This window comes from Jaculus jaculus, chromosome 1 (assembly GCF_020740685.1).
Source record: "Jaculus jaculus isolate mJacJac1 chromosome 1, mJacJac1.mat.Y.cur, whole genome shotgun sequence".
NCBI classification, from domain to species: domain Eukaryota; kingdom Metazoa; phylum Chordata; class Mammalia; order Rodentia; family Dipodidae; genus Jaculus; species Jaculus jaculus.
The window spans coordinates 161,106,001-161,132,162 of NC_059102.1; the positions used below are offsets into that span (position 1 = coordinate 161,106,001).

At 40.3% G+C, this 26,162-nt stretch overlaps 1 protein-coding gene across 3 annotated transcripts in view; it reads right to left on the bottom strand.

The window, feature by feature from the left end:
* Nucleotides 1-26,162, bottom strand: part of C1H11orf80 (chromosome 1 C11orf80 homolog) — a 98,487-nt gene that overhangs the window by 64,201 nt on the left and 8,124 nt on the right. For 2 of the 3 annotated variants that reach the window (XM_045148201.1, XM_004656476.2), the window contains exons 3-4: nt 23,349-23,402; nt 3,699-3,808 (exon numbers count right to left, since the gene is read on the bottom strand). In XM_045148201.1, coding sequence (XP_045004136.1) covers nt 3,699-3,808; nt 23,349-23,402 — 164 coding nt within the window. The remainder of the gene's footprint in view (nt 1-3,698; nt 3,809-23,348; nt 23,403-26,162) is intronic. The other variant, XM_045148209.1, reaches the window with a different exon arrangement.

The following is a 26,162-nucleotide window of genomic DNA, read 5'->3' on the forward strand; positions in this document are numbered from 1 at the left end:
TGAACCTGGGTCCTTAGGCTTTGTAGGCAAGTACCTTAACCATTAAGCCATCTCTTCAGCCCCCAAAGTGCTTCTCGAAAGAATTATTTTAAAATTTATTTTATTATGTTTTGTAGGGCTTTTTCTTGAGACCCAGAGTCTGATATATTCCAGGCTGGCCTTGAACTTACTATGCAGCCAAAGATGACCTTGAACTGATCCTTCCGCCCATCTTATAAGTACCGGGATCACCAGTGTGCCACCAAGCTGAGTCTAGGAAGAATGCAAAGCATTCTTCTCTTTTCCTTCTCCCTCTTCCTTATCCTTTTTCTTCTTCTTCCTCTTCCTCTTCCTCTTTTATTTGGGCAGGGGGTTGCATCTCACTCTAGCCCACGTTGACCCAAAACTTGCAGTGTAGACCAGGCTGGCCTTAAATACATAGTGACCCTCCTACCTCAGCCTCCCAAGTGTTGGGATTAAATATGTGAGCCACCATGCCCATCTCAGCATTATAATTCTTTATACCTCTACCAACTCCAAGAAGGAAAGACAAGAGACCAGCAAATCATTAAAGAGAGTAAGAACTCCACTGTCATTCTCATAAATCTGGACTACAGGTAAATCAAGAAAGAGATCTTCAGGGCTGTCTCTGGGCATCAAGCACTTGCTGTGAAAGCATAAGGACTGAATTCATAATCCTAGAACCACATGAAGCTAGATACAGTGGTGCAAGTGTTCGTAATCCCAGTGCTCCTATGGCAAGATGGGAGGCAGAGACCGGAGCATCTCTGGAAGCTCCCAGGCCAGCTAGCCTGGCATCTGCAGCAGTAAAAAACAAAGAAAACCTTCCTCAAATAAAGTGGAAGGTGAGGATCAACACCCAAGGTTGTCTTCTGACCTTCATACACACTGTGGTATACGATGGGCTGCACTCACATATACACACATGCACATGCACACACACATACACACATGGATATCTTTAAACCAATTAATTAAAAATGTAGCCAAATGTACTGAGAATCAATTTTTGTGTTTGTGTGTGTGTGTGTGTGTGTGTGTGTGTGTGTGTGTGTGTGTGCAGAATGCTGAGGACCGAGGAAAATTTCTGATGTTCCTCTCAAATGCTTTTCATCTTTTTAAAATTAAATTTTTGCATGTATATGTATGTGACGTGTGCATAAGGGTATGTGTGTGTGTGCATGTTTGCACATGAGTGGGTGCTTATGCATGTGTCTGAGCATGAAAGTGGATACCAGGGGTTGACACTGGATGTCTTCCTTGATTGCTCTCCACCTTATTTACTGAGGAAGGACTCTCACTTGAACCCAGAACTCTCTGATTCAGCTATTCTAGCTAGTCAGCTTGCCCCAGGGGCCCAATGTCTCCCCCCATGAAGTGCTGGGATTACAGGAAGGCTTCCACACCTACCAGCATTTACATGGGTGCTGGGGATCCTAACTCTAGTCCTCATGCTTGTGTGGCTTTATCCACTGAGCCATTCCATCAGCCCTTTCCCCCACATTTTAAAAATATTTTATTTTTATTTATTTATTTATTTGACAGAGAAAGAGGGAGAGAGAATGGGCCTCCAGCCACTGCAAATGAACTCCAGACATGTGTGTTCCCTTGTGCATTTGGCTAACATGGGTCCTGGGGAATCAAACCTGGGTCCTTTGGCTTTGCAGGCAAATGCCTTAACCACTAAACCATTCCGCCAGCCCTCCCCAACCTTTTTGGAGACAGGGTCTCTCACTGGCCTGGAGTTCACCAAGTAGTCCTAGACTGGCTTTCCAGCAAGCCTCAGAGATCTGCCTGTCTCTGTCTCCCCAGTGCTGGGATTCCTAGCATGTGCCAAGATACTCGGGTTTATTTCAATGGTTCTCAAGGTTATCTGTGAATTAGGAATCACCTGGGACTTTGAAAATATCCCAAAGCAGACCATACCTGTCATGGACTGAATTGTGTACCTTAAATTTTATGCATTGAAGCCCTAACCACCAATGTGACTGGTTTTAGATGTAGTGCCTTAAAGAGATAATTAATATGCTCCTCATATACAGGTACTAGAGTCTCTCTCTCTCTTCTTTCTCCACATATCATGTAAGGACACAGTGAAGTGACTCCTCACCAGAAAGCAATCATGATGGTATATATTATTTTTGTGTGGGGGGTGGAGACAGAAAGACAGAATCTCTCTATGTTGCCAAGGTTGTTTTGGATTTTTCTTTTGTTTGTTTTGTTTTGTTTTGTTTTTCTGAGGTAGGGTCTCACTCTAGCTCAGGCTGACCTGGAATTCACTCTGTAGTCTCAGGATAGCCTCAAACTCAAGGTGATCCTCCTACCTCTGCCTCCCAAGTGCTGGGTTAAAGGTGTGCCTGGCCACCGAGGTTGTTTTCTTACTCCCAGACTCAGACAATACTGCTGTGTTAGCTTCCCATGTGCTGGGATTACAGATCCAAACCATCGTGCCTGGTCCTGACTACACCTTGATCTTAGACTTATAGCCTTCAGAACTGTGAGAATATAAATCTGTTAAGCCACCTAGTTTATGGTATTTTGTGTGGCAGTACAAACTAATATAATTCTACAGATCAATTAAATTATGGCCTCTTAGTAAGCCATAGACATCAGAATTTCAGAAGTTCAAAGGTGATCTAATGTGAGCACAGGCAAGTTTTGGAATCAACCTTATTTCACTTTAACTTGAGACTGTGATGAAACTAGGATTTTCCTTTTTATAATTAGCTGTATAAAAATAAGAATCAGCCAGGAGTGGTGGCACACGCCTTTAATCCCAGCACTCGGGAGGCAGAGGTAGGAGGATCGCTGAGAGTTCGAGCCCACCCTGAGAATACAGAGTAAATTTCAGGTCAGCCTGAGCCAGAGTGAGACCCTACCTTGAAAAACCAAAAAAAGGGCTGGAGAGATGGCTTAGCGGTTAAGCGCTTGCCTGTGAAGCCTAAGGACCCCGGTTCGAGGCTCGGTTCCCCAGGTCCCACGTTAGCCAGATGCACAAGGGGGTGCACGCGTCTGGAGTTCATTTGCAGAGGCTGGAAGCCCTGGCGCGCCCATTCTCTCTCTCTTCCTCTATCTGTCTTTCTCTCTGTGTCTGTCACTCTCAAATAAATAAATAAATAAAATTTAAAAAAAAATTAAAAAAAAAAAAAAAAAAGAATCAAGCAGGGCTTGGTGGCACACATCTTTAATCCCAGCACTCGGGAGCCATAGGTAGGAGAACTGCTGTGAGTTCAAGGCCAACCTGGGACTACAGAGTGAGTTCCAGGCCAGCCTGGGTTTTAGTAAGACCCTACCTTCAGAAAAACCAAATAAATAAATACATAAAAATCAAGGGCTGGGGAGATGACTCAGCAGGTAAGAGCATTTTCTACTCAAGCATAAAGGCTAAAAGAGCCTGAGATGGCCTGAGTTTGATCTCTAGCACCCACAATAAAATCTGGGTGTGGCCACACATGCCTGTAACTCTCCAGTTCTGTGGAAAGACATACAGGAAAATCACTGGGACTCACTGAGCAGTCAGTGTGACCAAAACCAGCAGCTCCAGGTTCAGTATGGCCTTTGCACACATGCACATAGGACATGCATATTTGCACACACATGTGCACACACCACACATATACCACAGTACATATACTACACATACATGCAAAAAAAAGGAAATAAATTATCAGAATTTATAGAACTACAACAAAACTTGCCTCAAAAATTATCTGGAAGGGTGTTACTCTTGATGTGTCTTGAAAACAGTTGCTTTCTTCCGAAGTGCAAGTCAGCTTTGCAGATAATCTGGGCAGTATAGATTGTATTTCTGTGAGAAGAAATTACAACAAAATAGAACATGCAGTTTGGATAAGCACGAGAGCCTCTGGAATGTTTATTAAACTGATAGCCAAGAAGGCTTTTTCCCTGATGGAAAGATTACCTGCAAAATTTAAAATATGAGCCAGGCGTGGTGGCACATGCCTTTAATACAAGCACTCAGGAAGCAGAGGTAGGAGGGTCAACATGAGTACCAGGCCACCCTGAGACTACATAGTGAATTTCTGGTCAGCCTGGGCTAGAGTGAGACCCTACCACAATAAATAAATAAATAAATAAATAAATAAAAGCAAAATTCAAAATATGACTAGAACTGGCTATGTATCAGCAAACTGCTTGAATATTTAGAATTACTTTCTGGAGCCAAATGATATTTAACATTGTATTTTTAGATTTGCTAAATCAATTTGAATTTTCAGTTAATTGCCACAAGGTCATGTCCAATGCCAGAATTCTTCAGACCTCATTGTTGTAGTTGATAGTCCTGAATGTTACAAGTCAATTCATTACTTAACAAAAATAAGCCCAACAAGTGAACAATTTAGAGCTGAAAACAAAAAGATTCACAAATGACTATCTCAGACATGTGTTTAATAGATGTACAGTTTAATAAGATAGTTTTTAAAAAGAATAAGGTAGTCTTTAATAATTGCCAATTTAAATTTGTAAATTAACCAACTTGGTATATTTATGTATGGTGTCTCAGAATGATCTTCAACAAAGCATCTGTGAATCATGGGACATCTAGAGAACATCAAAGTATATACCAGCTTTCTTTTACATTCCCTGGTATTTGTTACCAAGTTTAAAAAAATCTCCAATTAAAAAAAAAATACCAAGTCGGGCCTGGTGGCACACGTCTTTAATCCCACCACTTGGGAGGCAGAGGTAGGAGGATCGCCATGAATTTGAGGCCACCCGGAGACTACATAGTTAATTCCAGGTCAGCCTGGACCAGAGTGAGACCCTACCTCGAAAAACCAAAAAAAAAAACCAAAAAACAACCTTTACTACCCTCTATATTATACAATTACAGAACTAAAGGATAACGATAATTCATTATATGTAAGTTTTATAGTATAAATGAGGTTAATAATGTTGATATTAGATAAAAACTCAACTTCAAAAGTCTAACATCAAACACACCCTAAAATAACAGTACAAGCACTTTATGCATCTGGCTTTATGTAGGTATACTGGAGAATTAAACCTGAGCTATCAGGCTTTGCAAGCAAGTGTCTTTAACCACTGAGCAATCTCTCCAGACTTGAAGTGATTTTTAGTTTTTGGGGTTTTTGTTTGTTTGTCTTGAAGCAAGGTCCCACCATAGCCCAGGCTGCCATGGAACTCACTCGGTAGCCCAGACTGGCCTCAAGCTCATGGCGATCCTCCTACCTTAGCCACCCACATAAAGCCAGATGCACAAAGTGGCACATGCATCTGTGCAGTTTGTTTGCACTGGCACGTTCATGCTCATTCTGTCTGTCTACCTCTTTCTCTCTGTTTCCCTTTCAAATAAATAAATATTAAAAACAGTTCAAAATAGTAAAGGCATGCCTAATATCAAGATCTAGATACTCATCTTAATGGGTTACATTCTTCTTGCTGTTAATTTTGTTTTTCAAATCTAATTTGGTTTGAAGCCTTGGGTAATATGGCAGCAAGGTTATGGAACAGCGAAGTTCAATGACCTTAGTACTAAGCCAGGATACCTTGCATCAATCTTCAGTTTCACCACTGACTGACTTCTGACTTAAGACAACCCCCCTTTCTGATTCAATTATTTTCTGTGAAATAAGGAAAAATTGTTCTAGAATCTTAGTTCTCTTTGAGCTAATAAGACAGTACACAAGTGGAGGAAATATGGATACATGAGAAAAAGTTTGTAAACAACTTTGAATTCTGTAGAATAATCTTAATAATAATTTAAAATAAATTGTTTTAAAAAATTTAAGGGGCTGAAGAAATGGCTTAGGGGTTAAGGTGCTTGCCTGAAAAACCAAAGGACCCAGGTTTGATTCTCCAGGACCATGTAAACCAGATGCACAAGGTGGCATGTGTGTCTGGAGTTTGTTTGCAGTGACTGGAGGCCCTTGTGCACCCATTCATTTTCTCTCTCCCTCTTTTTCTCTCAGAAAAAAAGAAAAAGAGATAAATGAGTAGCATTTAAAAAGGGGCTGGAGAGATGGCTTAGCAGTTAAGGCACTGCCTCTGAAGCATAAGGACCCAGGTTCCAGTCTCCAGTACCTATGTAAACCAGAAGCACAAGGTGGCACATGTATCTGGAGTTCGTTTGGCTAGAGGCCCTAATGTGCCATTCTCTCTCTGTCTGCCTCTTCCCCTCTCTCTCTCCTTCCCTCCCTACTTCTCTCTTTCAAATAAATAAATAAAATATTTTTAAAAATTAAAAACCCAGAAAATAAAAAAATTGTATAGTCATTTTGGAAAAAGCCTATTTCAATTGTCTCATCCACACACTAAAAAACAATTGAGCATGCAGCCAAAATACAGATGTAAAGGCCAGAGTTAAATATGCAGAGGTGAAATAATAGAAACAAAAGCATTCTTTTCAAGATAAATTGAGCACACATTGGAATCTAATGTTCCTGTTCAAATATATAAAATAGTAGAACAAATATTTAAAAATTTTTTAATAAAGGTACAGTCATGTAAAAGAAAAAGAAAAATGTTATAGACCAGAAATGGAGAGGTATTTTTCTCCCTCCAGTTTCAAAAAGAAAGTAAGGAAGAAAATCCACCCTGAGAAACAAAGCCTAAAGATAGATGAACCTTGCTTGGTACCCAGGCTGGGAAAACACGTGGCGCTAGTAGGCAACACTCATAAGTTTAGAAGCAATAGCGAGGGTTGGGGAGATGCTCAGTGGGTAATGAGCTTGTCGTGCAAATATGAGGATCTGAATTTAGATCCCTAGCACCCACATAAAAGCTGGGCATGGTGCTGTGCATCTGTAATCTCAGTGCTGAGGAAATGGATATAGAAGGATCCCCTATGGCTTGCTAGCCATCCAGTCTAGCTGAGTCAGTGAGCTCTAGGATACTGCAAGACCCTTATCTCAATAAGTAAGGTGGGGAACAACTAAGACATCTGACTTAGATCTTTGATCTCCACACATACACAAGTGCACTATACATACACATGTGTACACTCATGCATACCACAAATACCTACAAAAGACAAGCAAGAGCAACAGATGTCTATGGGAAGGACCAAGCCATGAATAAAGGCCACCGATTCACTACCTGCTTACTTAAAGGTACTGGTAGCAGTATCACTGATATGTGATAAGGGACTTAAAGCCTGTCATGTAAGTGTACACAAGATTCCCAACTATGCAAGCTATTAAGATGCAGGGGATTTGCATCTTGTCACTTTTGTACAATTTAATCCAAGATATATGCCATGCAAAGCTAGGGCTCAGCAATCCTGAGAACTTCCTACTAAATGGCTGTCAGGGGGCTGTGGAGATGACTCAGTACATAGAGCACTTGCTGTGCAAGTTGAGGACTGGGGTTTGGATTCCAGAACCCACATAAAGCTAGATTACCATAATGAGTGTCTATAATCCCAAGAAAGGCAAGAAAGGAGACAGAGGTGGGAGAATCAGAAGCTTGTGGATAGCTAGTCTGGTGAATGCAGCAGTGAACAACAAATATCCTGCCTCAAACAAGGTGGAAGGTAAGGACTGACTCTTGAGGTTGTCCCCAGACTGCTACACGTGTAATGGCATGCATATCCTCACATGTACATCATACATACGTATACATACAAAAGATTCTTCTTTAAAATTTTGTTTTATTTATTTGAGAGAGATAGAGGCAGACAGATAGAGAGAATGGGCATGCCAGGGCATCTAGCCATTGCAAACTAACACCACCAGATGCATATGCCACCTTGTGCATATGGCTTTACATGGGTACTGGGGAATTGAACCTGGTTCTTAAGGCTTAACCACTAAGCCATCTCTCCAGCCCCAGATTCTTTGTTTTATCTATTTCATAGAGAGAGAGAGAGGGAGGGAGAAACAGAGGAAGAGGCAAATAGAGAGAGAGAGAGTGAGAGAATGGGCACATGAGGGCCTTTAGCTGCTGCAAATGAACTCGAGACGCATGTACCACCATATGCATCTGGCTTATGTGGGTGGGTAGTGGGGGATCAAACCTGGGTCCTTTGGTTTTGCAGGAAAGCACATTAACTGCTAAACCATCTCTCCAACCCACATACAAAACAGTTTTAAAAATAAGAATAAGAATAAATAATGGGGGGCTGGAGAGATGTCTTAGTGGTTAAGCACTTGCCTGTGAAGCCTAAGGACCCTGGTTCAAGGCTCAATTCCCCAGGACCCATGTTAGCCAGATGCACAAGGGGGTGTACGCATGTGGAGTTCGTTTGCTGGAGGCCCTGGTGCGCCCATTCTCCCTCTCTCTCTCCCTCTCTCTCTCTGCCTCTTTCTCTCTCTTATCACTCTCAACTAACTAAATAAAAATGAACACATATTTTTTTAAAAAAGAATAAATAATGGGGCTGGAGTGATGGTTTAGAGGTTAAGGTACTTGCCTGTGAAGCCTAAGGACTCAAGTTCTACTCTCCAAGACCAACATAAGCCAGATGCATAATATACAGATGCATGTATAGGAGTTTGTTTATAGTGGCTAAAGGCCCTGGAATGCCCATCCTCCCTTCTTCTCCCCTCCCTCCCCCTCTCTCATTAATAAACAAAAATAAACTATTAAAAAAAAAACAAATAAATCTTTTTAGAGTTCCTTTCCCCAGTACCCATGTAATAGCAGAAGTACAAGGTAGTGTATGCATCTGGAGTTCTTTTGCAGTGGCTAGAGGCCTGGTGTGCCCATAATCATTCTATCTGCCTCTCTCTCAAGTAAATAAATAATTTAAAATAAGCAAACAAAAAAGCAGCTGTTGGCTGAGCATAGTGGCATACACCTTTAATTTCAGCACTTGGGAGGCAGAGGTAGCAGGATCACTTACGAGTTTGAGGCCAGCCTGAGAGTACAGAATGAATCCCAGGTCAGCCAGGGCTAGAGTGAGACCCTACCTTGAAAAAAATAATAAAATAAAATAAAGCAGCTGTTGGGAACTGGGATGATGGCTCAGTGGTAAAGGCACTTGCTTGCAAAGCCTAAAGGTTTGGGTTTGATTTCCCAGTACCCATGTAAAGACAAATGCAGAGTGGTACATGCATCTGGAGTTCATTTGCAGCAGAAGGAGGCCCTGGAGTGCCCTCCACATCTTTCTCTCTCTCTCCCCGCTCTCTGTCTCCTTACCTCCCTTCTTCCCTCCCTCTCTCACTCTCTTTTCCTCTCTCTTTGCAAATAAAAAAAATGTAAAGGGAGAAACTTATTAGATATATTAGGAATTAAAGATACAATATTTGAGGGCTGGAGAGAGGGTATAGCAGTTAAGTCATTTGATTGCAAAGCAAAACAGCCCTGGTTCAATTCCCCAGTGCCCACATGAAGCCAGAGGCGTAAGGTAGTACATGCATCTGGAGCTCATTTGCAATGGCTAGAGATCCTGGTGCACCATTCTCTCTCTCTCTGAACTTACAAATAAATAAATAAATAATGTGGGTTATTTTTAAGAAGAAAAAAAAGAAAACATTAAGAATAGATCAAGGCCTGGGGAGATGGCTCAGCAGTTAAATGCACTTACAGCATAAGCATGATGGCATCCCAGGCCAAAAACCTCCAAGTTCAACTCCCCAGTACTCAGGTAAAGCCTGAGTGTGACGTTGCACATCTCTAACTCCAATCCAAGGGTGGGAAAAGGGGAGCACATCCAAGAATCTCTGGGGCTTCCTGACATACAACAGCTCCAGGCTGAGAGAAAGAAATATGCAGATGAGTGATAAGAGGACACCTGACGTTCTCTGGCCTTCCTATGCACAAACATGGGGTGTGTGCCTCTGTACACACATGTGCATACAACCACATACCACACATTGCCACACACATACTCTACACATTCATACAAAAAGAAAAAAAAATACACCCAGAAGAAATACTGACAGAATTATAAAACACAGACAGACATAAATACTATTTGAGAAAGTTAACCTGGTATCAAGAATGATAAGTTTAGGACTTTCCATTAAGATGGGAGTGTAGGAACCACACCAAAGCAGCCAAGGGGAGAAAAAGCCAAACAAACAAATAAACAAACAAACAAACAAAAACAGCAAAATACATTCTACTAAAAAGTGAGGTGTATAAGAAATTACCAACAGCAGCAGGGAAGTAGGAGAGACCCACAGCATCTAGAGCCCACATAGGCAGGCAGAAGTGGCTCCAACAGCAGCAGCACCAGGTCTGCAGGGCCAAAGCTACACAGCTTGGCTTGAGCCACAGGAAAAGCCAGGTAAGGAGATTTTCCACTACACCGGAGCTCCTAGCAAACTCAAGAAACTTGAAGGGAGAACCATAGTGACCAACAGAGTCACTAGAGCCACCTACACAGGCTCCCCTCCCCCAACACCAGGGGAAGGGAGCTCACAGCACTCAGCACCAGTGACCAGAGCAGCAACCCAGTCAACCTACTTGAACCTACAGCACACCAAAGAGGGACCCAAGCAGGAACGCAGCATAACTGAGACCAAAATTGTCCCAAAAGATAACTGGGATTATACTAGGTCAGTATGCCAACTAAGCCTGGTATATAGGCTTGAATCGGAAGTACTAATTGCACCTTTCGTATCAAGATAAATTATATATTAAATCTGATGGATGGTTGGATTTACCATTTTTAATTAAGCTATATTTTGGGCTTGTTATGGAAGGGTCTCACTTGGTTATAAGCTGACTTGGAACCCTCAACAGACTAGAAATCTTAACCTCCTACTTGACAGGATTAAGGGTGTGGGGCAACACACATCCTAAGGGACTGTGACTTTGTTAGAGGATCTGGTTGTCATAATACCTACTCTTGCATAAATACTCTGTGCTGTTTTTCATTGAATGTGTACATTGTTTAATTAAATTTTAAAATCTGCCTGCATTTTGTTCCACTCAGCCTACTGAATACTCTCATAGCAGACAAACCCAACATCAAGGGTCACTTATGTAGATACTCTGAGAGTCTTAAGAGCCACACCTAGCACCTTAAGCTCCTACCCTGAAGATATATAACATCAGATTGATTGATACATCTAATAATACTACAGCTAACTAGAAAATCCAAGCATTAAATTAATCCAAGATGTAAAAATATGTACATTATAACATAAGAAACACCAAAAATCAAGACAATATAAATCCACCAAAAAGTACTAATGCATCAGAAATGAACTCCAGTGAGAATGAGTTAGAGGAAATGCCTGAGAAAGAGCTCAAAAGAATGATTATAAATATGCTCAGCAAAGTCAAAGAGGAAATCAAAGGAATCAAAGAAGACACAGGAAACAAATTTAATGAAATAAAGAGACCAATACAAGATATAATTAAGGAAATAGAAATAATAAAGAAAAACCAGTCAGAATTACTAGCAATGAAGAACACAGTCAATGAAATAAAAAACTCTGTAGAAAATCTCACCAGTAGAATGGATGAAGGAGAGGACAGAATATCTAAACTAGAAGACCAGGTGGTAGATCTAATTCAGTCCAACAAAGACAAAGACAAACTAATAGGAAAGTATGAGTGGGAATTTCAACGTATTCGGGAAACTATGAAAAGATCAAACATAAGAACTCAGGGTATAGTAGAAGGAGAAGAATTTCACTCCAAAGGCATAGTAGGCATTTTCAATGAAATCATAGAAGAAAACTTCCCTCAAATTGGGAAAGAGATGCCAATGCAGATACAGGAATCCTTTAGAACACCAACCAGACAAAACCTGGAAAGAACCTCTCCTTGACATATTATAATTAAACTACCAAACATACAAACCAAAGAAAATATATTGAAAGCAGTTAGAGGGAAAAATCAAGTTACATATAAAGGCAAGCCCATCAGGATCACAGCAGATTACTCAATACAAACTTTAAAAGCCAGAAGGGCTTGGAGTGATGTATTCCAAGTTCTGAAAGATAACAACTGTCAACCAAGGTTACTTTATCCTGAAAAGCTATCCATTCAATTAGATGGAGAAATAAGGACATTCCACAACAAAAGCAGGCTAAAGGAATATCTGAAGATAAAACCAGCTCTACAGAAAATACTTGACAAGATTCTCCATGCTGAAGAGAAAGGAAAGCATACATATAAGGAACCTGGAAAAAACAAACCATACTCAAATACTAGTTAATACAAGAGAGCAAAGGTAAAACCAGAAGAAAAAATGGCAACAATGAATATACACCTTTCAACAATATCTCTTAATATCAATGGCCCCAATGACCCAACCAGAAGACACAGGTTTGCAGACTGGGTTAAACAGCAGGATCCTTCAATTTGTTGCCTCTAAGAAAATCACCTTTCTACAAAGGATAGACAATATCTTAGGGGTAAAAGGTTGGAAAACAGTGCTTCAAGCAAATGGGCTAGAAAACAAGCAGGGGTTGCTATCCCAATATCTGACAAGGCAGACTTCAGTCCAACATTAGTTAGGAAATATAAGAAAGGTTACTTTATATTGATTAAATCCATGCTCCAACAGGAGAACATTACAATCCTAAACACATATGCACCTAACAAGGGGACTCCCAACTTCATCACACTAACACTATTAGAACTAAGGTCACAGATAACACCAAACACAGTTGTAGTGGGTGACTTCAACACCAATTCCCCCTCCCTTCCTCCTTCCCTCCTTCCTTCCCTCCCTCCCTCCCTCCCTCCCTCTCCCTCCCTCTCTGTCTGTCTGTCTCTCTCTCTCTCTCTCTCTCTCTCTCTCTTTCTCTTTGCCTCCTTCTCTGTCTCTCAAATAAATAAAATTAAAAACCAAAGAAAGCAATTATCAGAGGGAGATGAACTTAGGAATAGAAATTTCTTCTGGAATGAATTTTCAGATGGTCAACTGAAATGTCAGAAAGTCATCCTTTCTGGCTAGGGATGTATAGCTCAGTGATAAAGAACTTCCCTTACAAGCACAAAGCCCTGGGGTTCAAAAAAAAAAAATCTTGTTTTGGAGATCTACCTAGGAAAATCCTTTTAATCTAACTTGTTTTTTAATCATATGTAGCCTTTCAATGAGAAAGGCAAACACCATTTTCTATGCCCACCCAACCTAAGAAACTCTTCCCTGGACTTCCTAAAGCTTTCCCTTCCTGTTTTGTTAAATCAGAACCAGAGAAGACTATCAGCCCATAAAGTTAGGCATGGCCTAGCAAATAAAAGAGGCATCCAATTATGACACAAAGAAATTTCTTCAGCCCCAGTGTTTATTATGGACTTTTACCTCACAGATACACAGTTAAGGATGGTCAACAACCCTTCTTATATCAGAAGAGAGTTAAGATGAAAAGCTCTAAGCCTAGAGAGAGATGGCTCAATAGTTAAAGCACTTGCCTATAAAGCCTAATGATCCAGGTTCAATTCCCCAGTACCCATGTAAAGCTAGATGTAGTGAAGCATGCATTTGGAGTTAGTTTGCAGCAGCTGGAGGCCCTGGAGTGCCTAGTCTCTATCTCTCTGTGTCTCTTCTATCTCTACTTGGAAACAGACTGTCTTTTTTTTTTTTAATGTGAGGGTGAGAGGGAAAAAGAATTGGTGGCACCAAGGCCTCCAGCCACTAAAATCAAAGTCCAGATGTGTGTGCCCCCTCGTACACATGTACTACCTTGAGCACTTGTGTCACTGTGTGTCTGGCTTATGTAGGACCTGTAGAGTTGAACATGAGTCCTTAGGCTTTGCAGGCAGGTGCCTTAACTGCTAAGCATCTCTCCAGCTCTCTTTTTAAAAAATGTTTTTTGGGGCTGGAGAGATGGCTTAGTGGTTAAGTGCTTGCCTGTGAAGCCTAAGGACCCCGGTTCGAGGCTCGGTTCCCCAGGTCCCACGTTAGCCAGATGCACAAGGGGGCGCACGCATCTGGAGTTCGTTTGCAGTGGCTGGAAGCCCTGGTGCGCCCATTCTCTCTCTCTTCCTCTATCTGTCTTTCTCTCTATGTCTGTCGCTCTCAAATAAATAAATAAATAATGAACAAAAAAAAAATGTTTTTTGCTGGGCATGGTAGCACATGACTTTAATCCCAGCATTTAGGAGGCAGAGGTAGGAGGATTGCTGAGAGTCCGAGGCCACCTGAGACTATATAGTGAGTTCTAGGTCAGCCTGGACTAGTGTGAGACTCTACCTCAAAAAAACAAAACAAAAAAAAAAATGCTTGTATTGGGCTGGAGAGATTCTACAGGTCCCACATAAGCCAGATACATAGGGTGGTGCATGCATCTGGAGTTTGTTTATAGTGGCTGGAGGCCCTGGCTCAACCATTCTCTCTTTCTCTCACTCAAATAAATAAATAAAATGTCAAAAAAAAAAATAAAAACTTGTACATGGGACTAGAAAGGTGGCTTAGCAGTTAAGGTGCTTGCTTATAAAGCCCAGCAACTGAAGTTCAATTCCCCAGGACCCACATAAGCCAGGTACATAAGGAGGCACATGCGTCTGGAGTTCATTTACAGCAACTGGAGGCCCTGGCATGCCCATTCTCTCTCTTTCTCTATCTGCCTCTTTCCCTCCCCTCTTTCTTTCAAATAAATAAATTAAATTAAATATTTAAGAGAACAAAAAAGTTATAGATTTTCTAATTTGGAATAAGCAAATATTTTTTAAATGACTGACCAAACTTTATAGAGTTATGTCAATAGACAAGAACTGAAAATGTAGCTGAGAAATACAGCATTTAACCTGGCATATGCAAGCCATGGTTTCTACCCCCAGCACCATAATAATAAAAATAAACATGGGAATTCAGGGAAGTATACTATTAACTTCATAATCATACATAATTCTGGGCTGGAAGTATAGTTCAGTTGGTAGAGTGCTTGCCTGATATGCACAAAGCTCTGGGTTCAATCAGCAGAACTGTATAAAACTGAGTGTAGTACCCACACCTGAAATCCCCAGTACTCAGGAGGTGGAGACAGGAGGATCAGAAATTCAAGATCGCTATTGCTGAAGACTCCATATGCTTGGGCTGCAGGTCACTGAGAAATCAATCTGGAGCTGAGCTAGAAACCTCCTCTCTGTTGACCAGCTGTCAGAAAGCAGGAAAGAGCTATTGTGCATGTAGTCTTGGGAGAGAGGTTATCAATGGTGTTAAACAACTGGGGACCCTGCAAGCCCTAAGATTGGCCAACCAGACCAAATGTGTCAACTGGTGCAATAGTGGCATGTCTGTTAGGGGGAAACTAACCACTCTATAATTGGACTGAAGGCCTGCTCCATTGGAGGAAAGACATGCTAGTACTGAAAACTTAGTCAAAAGTCTATGGCTGGGGTGGTCATGAGACCTAGGGGAGTAATGCCTGCTGGTGTCTGGCTAAATGTTTATATTATGCTCACCAAATTGTCCTGTAAGCACTTTTAAAAATGTTTATATCCATATATTAATGCTACTCTCACTTTTGGTTAGAGAAGCTTCTCTTTTCACATAGCAGTGATCATTGGGGTAACTCAAAAGTCTCCATAGTGCTGAGAAGAATTCACACTGGTCTGTTCAGCATTGAAACATCTCCTTCCAAGGCTCAGGATCCATTGTGGAAGAGGTGGCAGAAAAAACGTGAGAGCCAAAGGAAGGTTAGTGCTCCTTACAATACAATCTTTCAGATATAAAATGGCCTGGACATCCATGACCTCACACTGTCTGAAACTACCTGCAGAAGACCTTCATATTATGAGGGAAAGGTGATGAGATCAAAATAGAAGAAACTAATTGAAGGGGGAGGGGATAAGATGGATTTGAGAGGACAGGAATGGAGGGAGGAAATTATCATGGTTTTATTGTTTATACTTATGGAAGCAATTAAAAGATTTTTTTTAAAAAGGTGGTGAGGCAGCTCAGTGGTTTGCTTGCCTGCAAAGCCTAATGACCTGGATTTGATTCCCCAGGATCCATATAAAACTGGATGCACAAAGTGGCACATGTATCTGGAGTCCATTTGCAGCAGCTAGAGGCTCTGGTACCCAACCTCCCTCTTTCTCCTCTCCCTCTCTACTTGTAAATAAATAAGAAATTCAAGATCATTTTCAGCTACATAAGTGAGTTTGAATTTGGCATGGGCTACATGAATTCATGAGACCTTGTCTTAAAAAGAAAAAAGGAGGAGGATACATACTCCTTTAGTATCTAGACACCTGATGATTCATGAATCAGCTGCCAGAGACTCAGTGATGAAGCTAATTAAACAGTATAAAGATTAGTGAATGGACTAATTTAAGGCAGTTTGCTAATAGTGTTATAGGAATGTTAAATAAATAATAATAGTAATAAAGGCATAATTTATGATGTATAAGCCAGGGAGCTCAGAGATTTGAGACTCAGTCCTGGCCAATTTCCTTGGTGAGCTTCACTGAGCAACTTATGTTACTAATTAGTATGAATAAATAGCATTATGGAGGTTAGTATTATGTGCTATAACTGCTGAAGACTTAAGCTGCAGCTGCCTACTAAATGTGACTATGAGCAAATGTCTCTATTTTTATTGCATATTTGATGTGCACAAACAGCTACCCATTCTTTTTTCTTTTTAAGTTTGTTTCAAAGTAAAAGCTATACAAAGCAAAGAGAACACAGACTCCTCATGGAGGAGGTGATTCCAGAGCTTGAAAATCCCTTTTTCATTATAAGGATATTAAAGCAGATTAAGTAAAATTGCTTTGAGCTTTTAAAAACAAGTTTTAAGGCTGCAGAGATGGCTTAGTGGCTAAGGCACTTGCCTGTAAAGCCTAAGGACCCAGGTTCAATTCTCTAGGTCACATGGTGGCGCATGCATCTGGAGTTCGTTTGCACAGGCTTGAGGCCCTGATGCACCCTTTCTCACTCACTATCTTTCTCTCCCTCTCTCTGTCCCAAATAAATGAATAAATAAATAAATAAATAAATAAATAAATAAATAAATAAATAAATAAATAAATGTATGTCAGTCAGGTGTGGTGGCACACGCCTTTAATCCCAGCACTCAGGAGGCAGGGGTAGGAGGATTGCCGTGAGTTCGAGGCCACCCTGAGACTCCATAGTGAATTCCAGGTCAGCCTGGGCTAGAGTGAGACCCTACCTTGAAAAACAAACAAATAAATAAGTAAAAATAAAAAATAAAACAAAAATGTCTTTAAAAAACAGCTTAAAAAAAAACTTAAGTCATGCTGCATGTGGTGGTACACACCTGTAATCCCAGCAGGTGGGAGGTAAAGGCAGGAAGATCAGAAGTACAAAGCCATTTTAATCTACATGGTAGGTTCTCAGCCTGCCTAGGATATATATGAACTTGCATCAGAAACGGGGGGATGGGCTGGAGAGATGGCTAAGTGGTTAAGGCATTTGCCTGCAAAGCCAAAGGATCCTGGTTTGATTCTCCAGGACCCATGTAAGCCAGATGCACAAGGGGGTGCATGCATCTGAAATTCATTTGCAGCCATTGGAGGCCTTGGCACACCCATTCTCTCCCTCTTTCACTGTCTTTTTTTCTCTCAAATAAATAATTAATTAAATACATTTAAAAAAAAAAGGGCGGGGGAAATACTTTGGCTTTCTCCATCTGGATTCTCACTTTAGACTTTCATTTGCTTGTGTGAACTGAGTGCTGAGCAGTAATTTTTATCAACACCTGGGAACTGTTACATCTTTTATTTTATCTTTTAGGAAATCCCTGTCTTTTCATTTTTTCATGTAATTTTTGCACAGTTACTTGTTCATATGCAAATATTTTATTTTCGAAATTGAAGTTTTTGGGCTACAGAGATGGCTTAGCAATTAAGGTGTTTACCTGCAATACCAAAGGACCTCTGCTCAATTCCCCAGAACCTACGTAAGCCAGATACACAAGGGAGCACATACATCTGGAGTTCGTTTGCAGTGGCATGCCCATTCTTTCTCTTTCTCTCTCTCTTTCTCTCTCTCCTCCTCTTTCCCTCCCTCAAATAAATAAATATTTTTTTTAAAAAAAAATGAAGCTTTGGGGGCTGGAGATATGGCTTAAGCACTTGCTTGTGAAGCCTAAGGACCCTGGTTTAAGGCTTGACTCCTCAGTACCCACATAAGCCAGATGCACAAGGTGGTGCACGCATCCAAAGTTCATTTGCAGTGGCTGGAGGCCCTGGTGCACCCATTCTGTCTGTCTCTCTGCCTCTTTCTCTGCCTGCCACTCTCAAATAAATAAAAAATAAACAAAAATAAATTTAAAAAAATAATAAAAGTTTTTGAGCCAGGCGTTGTGGCACATGCCTTCTACACAGTGAATTCCAGGTCAGCCTGGACCAGAGTAAAACCCTACCTCGAAAAACCAAAAATCAAGCAATCAAACAAACAAACAAAAATCTGAAGAAAAAAAAAGCTGGGGAGATAGTTCTGTGGTCAAAGGCATTTGCTCACAAAGCCTGATAGCCAGGATTTGATTCCCTAGTTCTCACATAAAGCCAAACACACAAAGTGGAGCATGTATCTGAAATTCTTTTAAAGGCCCTGGTGTGTCCATCCCCCCACCCACCCATTCTGCTTGCAAATAAATAAAAAGATTAAAAAAAAACAGAAGTGGCCGTGATATTTGTGACTTCACAGTGGTTGACACGGCCTACACAAGACCTGCATAATAGGAGGGGAAGAAAAAAATGATGACATCAAAACAGAAGAGAAAAAAAAAAGACTATTTGGAAAGAAGGGATTCAGTGGAGGGGGAATTTGGGAGAAGGAAAAGGAGGTAGTGGGAGGGGATTATGACCATCACATATTGTTTGTACTTATGGAAGTTGTCAATTAAAAGTTGTTGTTTTAAAGTTTTTTAAAAGATTTATTTATTGCTGGGCATGGTGGTACACACCTTTAATCCCAGAACTCGGGAAGCAGAGGTAGGAGGAGCGCCGTGAGTTTGAGGCCACCCTGAAACTCCATAGTGAATTCCAGGTCATCCTGGGCTAGAGTGAGACTCTATCTCGGAAAACCAAACAAACAAACAAAAAGATTTATTTATTTAGAAAGAGAGAATGGGCATTCCAGGGTCTTCAGCCAGTGCAAATGAACCCCAGATGCATGAATACTACGTGCCTCTGGCTTATGTGGGACCTGAAGAATTGAACATGGGTCCTTAGGTTTTGCAGGCATATACCTTAACCGCTAAGCAGTCTCTCCAGCCCATTTTTTAAAACTTTTATTTGATAAAGAGAGAGAGAATAGGTGCACCAGGGCCTCTAGTCACTGCAAATGAACTCCAGACACATATGCCACATTGCACATCTGGCTTACGTGGAAACTGGAGAATAGAACCTGGGTCCTTAGGCTTCATGGGCAAGCACCTTAACTGTCAAGGCCATCTCTCTAGCCCTGTTGTTTTTTTGAGGTAGGGTCTCCCTCTAGCCCAGGCTGACCTGGAATTCACTATGTAGTCTCAGGCTGGCCTCGAACTCACAGCAATCCTCCTACCTCTTACTCTGGAGTGCTGGGATTAAAGGCATGCACCACCATGCCCAGAACAGAGAAAGACAGGGAGAGAGAGAGAGAATGGGCATGCCAGGGCCTCTAGCCACTGCAAATGAACTCCAGATGCACATGATACTTTGAGTGTCTAGCTTTACATGGGTACTGGGGAACTGAACTTGGGCTGTTAGATTTTGCAGGCAAGCACCTTAATTGTTGAGCCATATCTCCAGCCCAACAAACATTTCCTTTTTTTTTGTTTATTTTTATTTATTGATTTGAGAGCAACAGACAGGCACAGAAAGAGGAAGAGAGACACAGAGAATGGGTGCATCAGGGCCTCCAGCTACTGCAAACGAACTCCAGATGCATGTGCCACCTTGTGCATCTGGCTTACGTGGGTCCTGGGGAATTGAGCCTTGAACCAAGGTCCTTACGCTCCACAGGCAAGCACTTAACCACTAAACCATCTCTCCAGCCCAAAAGTTTCTTTAAAAAAAAAAAAAAAAAAGAATTACAGACTGAAGAGATGGCTTAGTGGTTAAGGCATTTGCCTGCAAAGCCAAAGGATCCTGGTTCGACTCTCTAGGACCCATGTAAGCCACAGAGACAGAGAATGGGTGCATCAGGGCCTCCAGCCACTGCAAACGAACTCCAGATGCATGTGCCACCTTGTGCATCTGGCTTACGTGGGTCCTGAGGAATTGAGCCTTGAACTGAGGTCCTTACACTTCACAGGCAAGCACTTAACCACTAAACCATCTCTCCAGCCCAAAAGTTTCTTTAAAAAAAAGAATTACAGGCTGGAGAGATGGCTTAGTGGTTAAGGCATTTATTTGCCTGCAAAGCCAAAGGACTCTGGTTCGACTCTCCAGAACCCACATAAGCCAGATGTACAAGGGGGTACATGCATCTGGAGTTCGTTTTCAGAGGCTAGAGGCCCTGGTGTGCCCATTCTCTCTCAAATAAATAAATAAAAAATATATTTTTAAAAAGAACTAAAAAAACAAGACTGGAGAAATGGCTCAAAGTCTAAAGGCACTTGCTTACAGAGCCTGATGCTCCAGGTTTGATTCCCTAGTACCCATAGAAAGCCAGTTGTACAAAATAGCATGTGTGTCTGGAATTTGCAACAGCAGGAAACCGTGATGTGCCCATATTCTCTCTTTCTCTCCTCCCTCCTCTCAAATAAATATAAAAATGAACCAAATATTAAGTCACAATGACACAAATCATCTAAACTGTGGTTTTGCATAATAAACAAGTGGTTAGCCCATAAACAACACCTAATACCTCTTCCCCAATATTTACATGGACTTTTCTTTTTTTTTTCAAAGCACTGTAACAAATATTGAGGGAGCAGCCTTATGTGTAACCTGACCACTCCTTGCACAAGCATATTAAGTATGGGCTTATGTCACAGGAAATACTATCTCTTGCTTACTATTAATAATATACTTCTTTTTAATATGTATTTTCACTGTTTTCAAAGCACATTTACATATATTAACTGGACCAGTAGCTAATTAGGAATGACCTTCCCATTCTTTATATCATCCAAAAAAAGAACAACTAAAAATTAATAAGACAATTTTGAAGCAGCTTTTTTGTTAGGTGGTGGTGAGGAACAAGGTTTCAGATAACCCAGACTGATCTTGGACTCATTATGTAACCAAGGATGACTTTAAATTCTTGTTCCTCTTGCCTCCATCTCTTAAGTGCTAGGATTCCAGGTATGGATCATATCTGGCCATAACCCATAACTCTTTTTTAAATATTTTTATTTTTATTTATTTGATAGGGAAAGAGTCAGAGAGAGAGAAAGAAAGAGTGGACATGTCAGGACATCCAGCCACTGCAAACAAGCTCCAGATGCATGTGCCACCTTGTGCATCTGGCTTACATGGGTCCTGGGGAATTGAACCTGGATTCCTTGGCTTTGCAGGCAAGTGCCTTAACCACAAAACCATCTCTCTAGGCCAGCCCATGATTCTTGAACATGGATTCAGATCTCTTAAAAGTTTCAGAATCTGGGCTAGAGAGGTGGCTTGCCTGTTAAGCATTTGCATGTGAAGCCTAAGAACCCCAGTTTGAGGCTCAGTTTCCCAGGACCCACGTTACCCAGATGCACAAGGGGGTGCACACATCTGGAGTTCGTTTTCAGTGGCTGGAGGCCCTGGCGCACCCATTCTCTCTTTCTTTTTCTCTGCCTCTTTCTCTCTCTGTCACTCTTAAATAAATAAATAAAAATAAACAAAAATAATTTAAAAGAAAAGTTTCAGCACCAGAGCAAAAGGCCCTGGAGCATCCATTCCCTCTATCTCTCTTTCTCTCTCGTTGCAGATAAATTAACTATATGCACATAATAATATTATATAATTATGATATATAAAGTACATCATATATGTATATGTATGTATAAGTTTTTTAACTTAAAATTTTTTGAACCCATTACTTGATATGTAGAAATACCTAGTAAGTGTTTATTGGATAGAAATCTGTAGACATTAGGCTAGAAATGTAAAAGGTAAGCAAGTACTAATAACACCAAACTAGAAATCTTAGAAAAATGAATGCCTATCAAAACATTCAAAAGGAAGAAAGAGAAAGAGAGAGAAAAGGAAGGAGGGAAGGAAGGAAGAAGGAAGGAAAGAAAAGATTAATAGCATGGAAAGCATGCATTGGTGTTTGTGGAAAGAAGGTCTAGCTAGCTAGCTAAGTAGCTCAGGAAGGCCTTGAACAAGCAGAAAAGAAATTTCAAAAGGTAGAATTAATCCCTACATGCTACATCTTCAGAGTTCACTGGGGACTGAGGATGGAGCTCAGCAGACAGTATTTGCTTAGATTGAGTGAGGCCCTGAGTACAATACTTAACATGAAAAAGAAACTTTATTTTGTAAAATTTGTATATTATCAACTCAACAGGGAAATTAGACCCATTGAATAATATTTATGAACCAGACAACCATATAAGATGAAAATGAAAGTACAACAGTTCTCAGATGATTTTAGTCTCCTTGAAATGAATGTTTGGCTTTGGCTTATAGATTACTCTTAAGCCAAATGAAAGAAGAAAATTTTTTTAATAATTTATTTACTTATTATTTATGTGAGAGAGAAAGGCAGATATGTAGAAAGAATGGATTCACCAGGGCCTCTAGCCACTGCAAATGAACTCTAGATGCATGCACTACCTGTGCATCTGGTTTACATGGGTACTGGGGAATTGAACCTGGGTCCTTAGGCTTTGCAGGCAAGTGCCTTAACAGTTAAGCCATCTCACCAGCCTGAAAGAAGAATTCTTTTTTTTTTTTTTCAATTTTTAAAAATTATTTATTTATTTGAAAGTGACAGACAAAGAGGGAGAGAAAGAGAGGAGAGAATGGGCAGGCCAGGGCCTCCAGCCCCTGCAAACAAACTCCAGACACATGCACCCCCTTGTGCATCTGGCTAACGTGGGTCATGGGGACTTGAGCCTTAAACTGGGGTCCTTAGGCTTCACAGGCAAGTGCTTAACCACTAAGCCATCTCTCCAGCCCCTGAAAGAAGAAATTCTTAAAACTAAGGTCATCAAAATCTCCTAAACATGTCAACATAGCCAAGCAATATAGTGAATAATATCAGTACCAATCAAAATCATTTTCAATGTATTTCAACTTTGAAGTATGTAGGAACCAATACTTTTAATTATCTGGGAAAACTATGCCTGAAGTTATACAGAGAGTATTCAGAAAAGCTACAGTTACCTAAGTTTCACACACATTACTGTATTGTACAAATTCAGTAGAGTTGCCACATAAAATGTAGAAAAAGGCTACGTGAGGCATAAACTAAAAACTATTGCTTATCTGGAACTGAAATTTAAGTAGGCATCTCATATTTTTATTTACAAAGCTCAGAAATTCCATCTTTCAGTATTAATCTAGTTTGGAAAATATCAAATTCGTTTTCAGAAAGAATTTAGTCTAGTGGAAATTGGTTAATTCTTTACCTTTTAGAAACTTCTTAAGGACCAAACCACCACATATGCTCCCTGCAGAACTAACTGTAAGAAAAAGAATACAAATAAATATCATATAGAACAACATTAAATTGATTGTTTTTAAAAATTAAGTGGGAGCCTGAAACATGGCTTTTAGACACACAGCATTACAAGGAAATCTTAGGGGCTGGAGGAATGGCTTAGCAGGTAAGGTGCTTGCCTGCAAAGCCAAAGGACCCAGATTTGATACCCTAGGACCCACATAAGCCAGATGCACAAGGAGATGCATGTATCTGGAGTTCATTTGCAGAGACTGGAGGCCCTGGTGTACCTATTCTCTCCCTCCCTCCTCCCCTCCCTCCCTTCCTCTTTCTCTCTGTCAAATAAAAAGTATATATATTTTAAAAATTTTGAAATAAAAGGAAACCAATTGCCAGCCGTGATGGCATACACCTTTAATCCTAGCATTTGGGAGACAGAGGGCCACTGGATGTTTGAGGGCACCCTGAGACTTCATAGTGAATTCTAGGTCAGCTTGGGTTAGAGTGAGACCCTACCTAAAAAAAAAAAGTAGAGGCAAGCCCATCAGGATCACAGCAGATCACTCAACACAAACTTTAAAAGCCAGAAGGGCTTGGAGTGATGTATTCCAAATTCTGAAAGATAACAACTGTCAACCAAGGTTACTTTATCCTGAAAAGCTATCCATTCAAGTAGAGAGAGAAATAAGGACATTCTACAACAAAAGCAGGCTAAAGGAATATTTGAAGACAAAACCAGCTCTACAGAAAATACTTGATAGGATCCTCCATACTGAAGAGGAAGAAAATCACACATATAAGGAACCTGGAAAAAACAAACCATACTCAAATAGTAGTTAATACAAGAGAGCAAAGGTAAAACCATAAGAACTACAAAACAAAAGAAAAATGACAAAAATAAATACACACCTTTCAATAATAACTCTTAATATCAACGGCCTCAATGCCCCAACCAAAAGACATAGGTTTGCAGACTGGGTTAACCAGCACGATCCTTCAATTTGTTGCCTCCAAGAAATTCATCTTTCTACAAAAGATGGACACTATCTTAGGGTGAAAGGTTGGAAAATGGTGTTTCAAGCAAATGGGCCTAGAAAACAAGCAGGGGTTGCTATCCTAATATCTGACAAGGTAGACTTCAGTCCAACATTAGTTAGGAAAGATAAGGAAAGTCACTTTATATTGACTAAAGGCACACTCCAACAGGAGGACATTACAATCCTAAACATATATGCACCTAACATGGGGGCACCCAACTTCATCACACAAATGCTATTAGAACTAAGGTCACAGATAACACCACACACAGTGGTAGTGGCTCACTTCAACACCCCACTCTCATCAGTTGACAGGTCATCCCAGGAAAAAATAAACAGAGAGACATCTGGATTAAATGAGGTCATAGAACAAATGGACCTAACAGATATATACAAGACATTTCATCCAAATGCTGCAGAATACGCATTCTTTTCAGCAGCACATGGAAAATTCTCTAAAATAGACCATTTATTAGGACACAAAACAAATACAGGAGAATTGAAATAATTCCTTTGACTCTATCTGAACACAATGGGATCAAACTACAAATCAATAGCAAGAAAAGCTATAGAGCATACATAAAATCATGGAAACTAAACAATAAACTACTAAATGATGAATGGGTCAATGAAGAAATCAAGAAGGAAATCAAAAAATTCATAGAGTCAAGTGATAATGAGAATACAACATACCAAAACCTGTGGGACACAATGAAGGTAGTACTAAGAGAGAAATTTATGGCTTTAAGTGCCTATATTAAGAAATTAGAGCCAGGCATGGTGGCGCACGCTTTAATCCCAGCACTCAGGAGGCAGAGGTAGGAGGATTACCATGAGTTTGAGGCCACCCTGAGACTCCATAGTGAATTCCAGGTGAGCCTGGGCTAGAGTGAGACCCTACCTAGAAAAAAAAAAAAAAGAAAAAAGAAAAAGAAATTAGAAATGTTGCGAGTAAACAACTTAATGCTTCACCTTAAAGCCTTGGATAAAGAAGAACAAGGCAAACTGAAAATCAGTAGACAGGAAGACATAATAAAGATTAGGGCAGAAATTAATGAAATAGAAACCAAAGGAACAATTGAAAGAATCAATGAAACAAAGAGTTGGTTCTTTGAAAGAATAAACAAAAGTGATAAACCTTTAGCAAATCTGACCAAAGGAAAGAGAGAAGAGACACAAATTAATAAAATTAGAGATGAAAAAGGCACCATCACAACAGATACCAGAGAAATTTTTTAAAAAATCATAGGGACATACTATAAGAAAATATACTCCACTAAGTATGAAAATCTGAAAGAAATAGATGATTTCCTTAATTCATATGGCTGAGCTTAATTAAATCAAGATGAGATTAATCACTTAAATAGACCTATAACAAGTAGACAGATCCAAGCAGTTATCAAAGATCTCCCAACTAAAAAAGTCCAGGCCCAGATGGATTCACTGGTGAATTTTACCAGACCTTCAGGGAAGAACTAACACCAATGCTTTTTAAACTTTTCCATAAAGTAGAAAAAGAAAGAATCCTACCAAACTCCTTCTATGAAGCCAGCATCAGATCAGGCAAAGATAGAACAAAAAAAGAAAATTAAAGACCAATCTCCTTATGAACATAGATGCAACAAAATATTGGCAAATGGAATACAAGAGTATATCAGAAAGATCATTCACCCTGACCAAGTAGGCTTTATCCCAGAGATGCAGGGATGGTTCAACATATAAAAATCAATAAATGTAATATATTA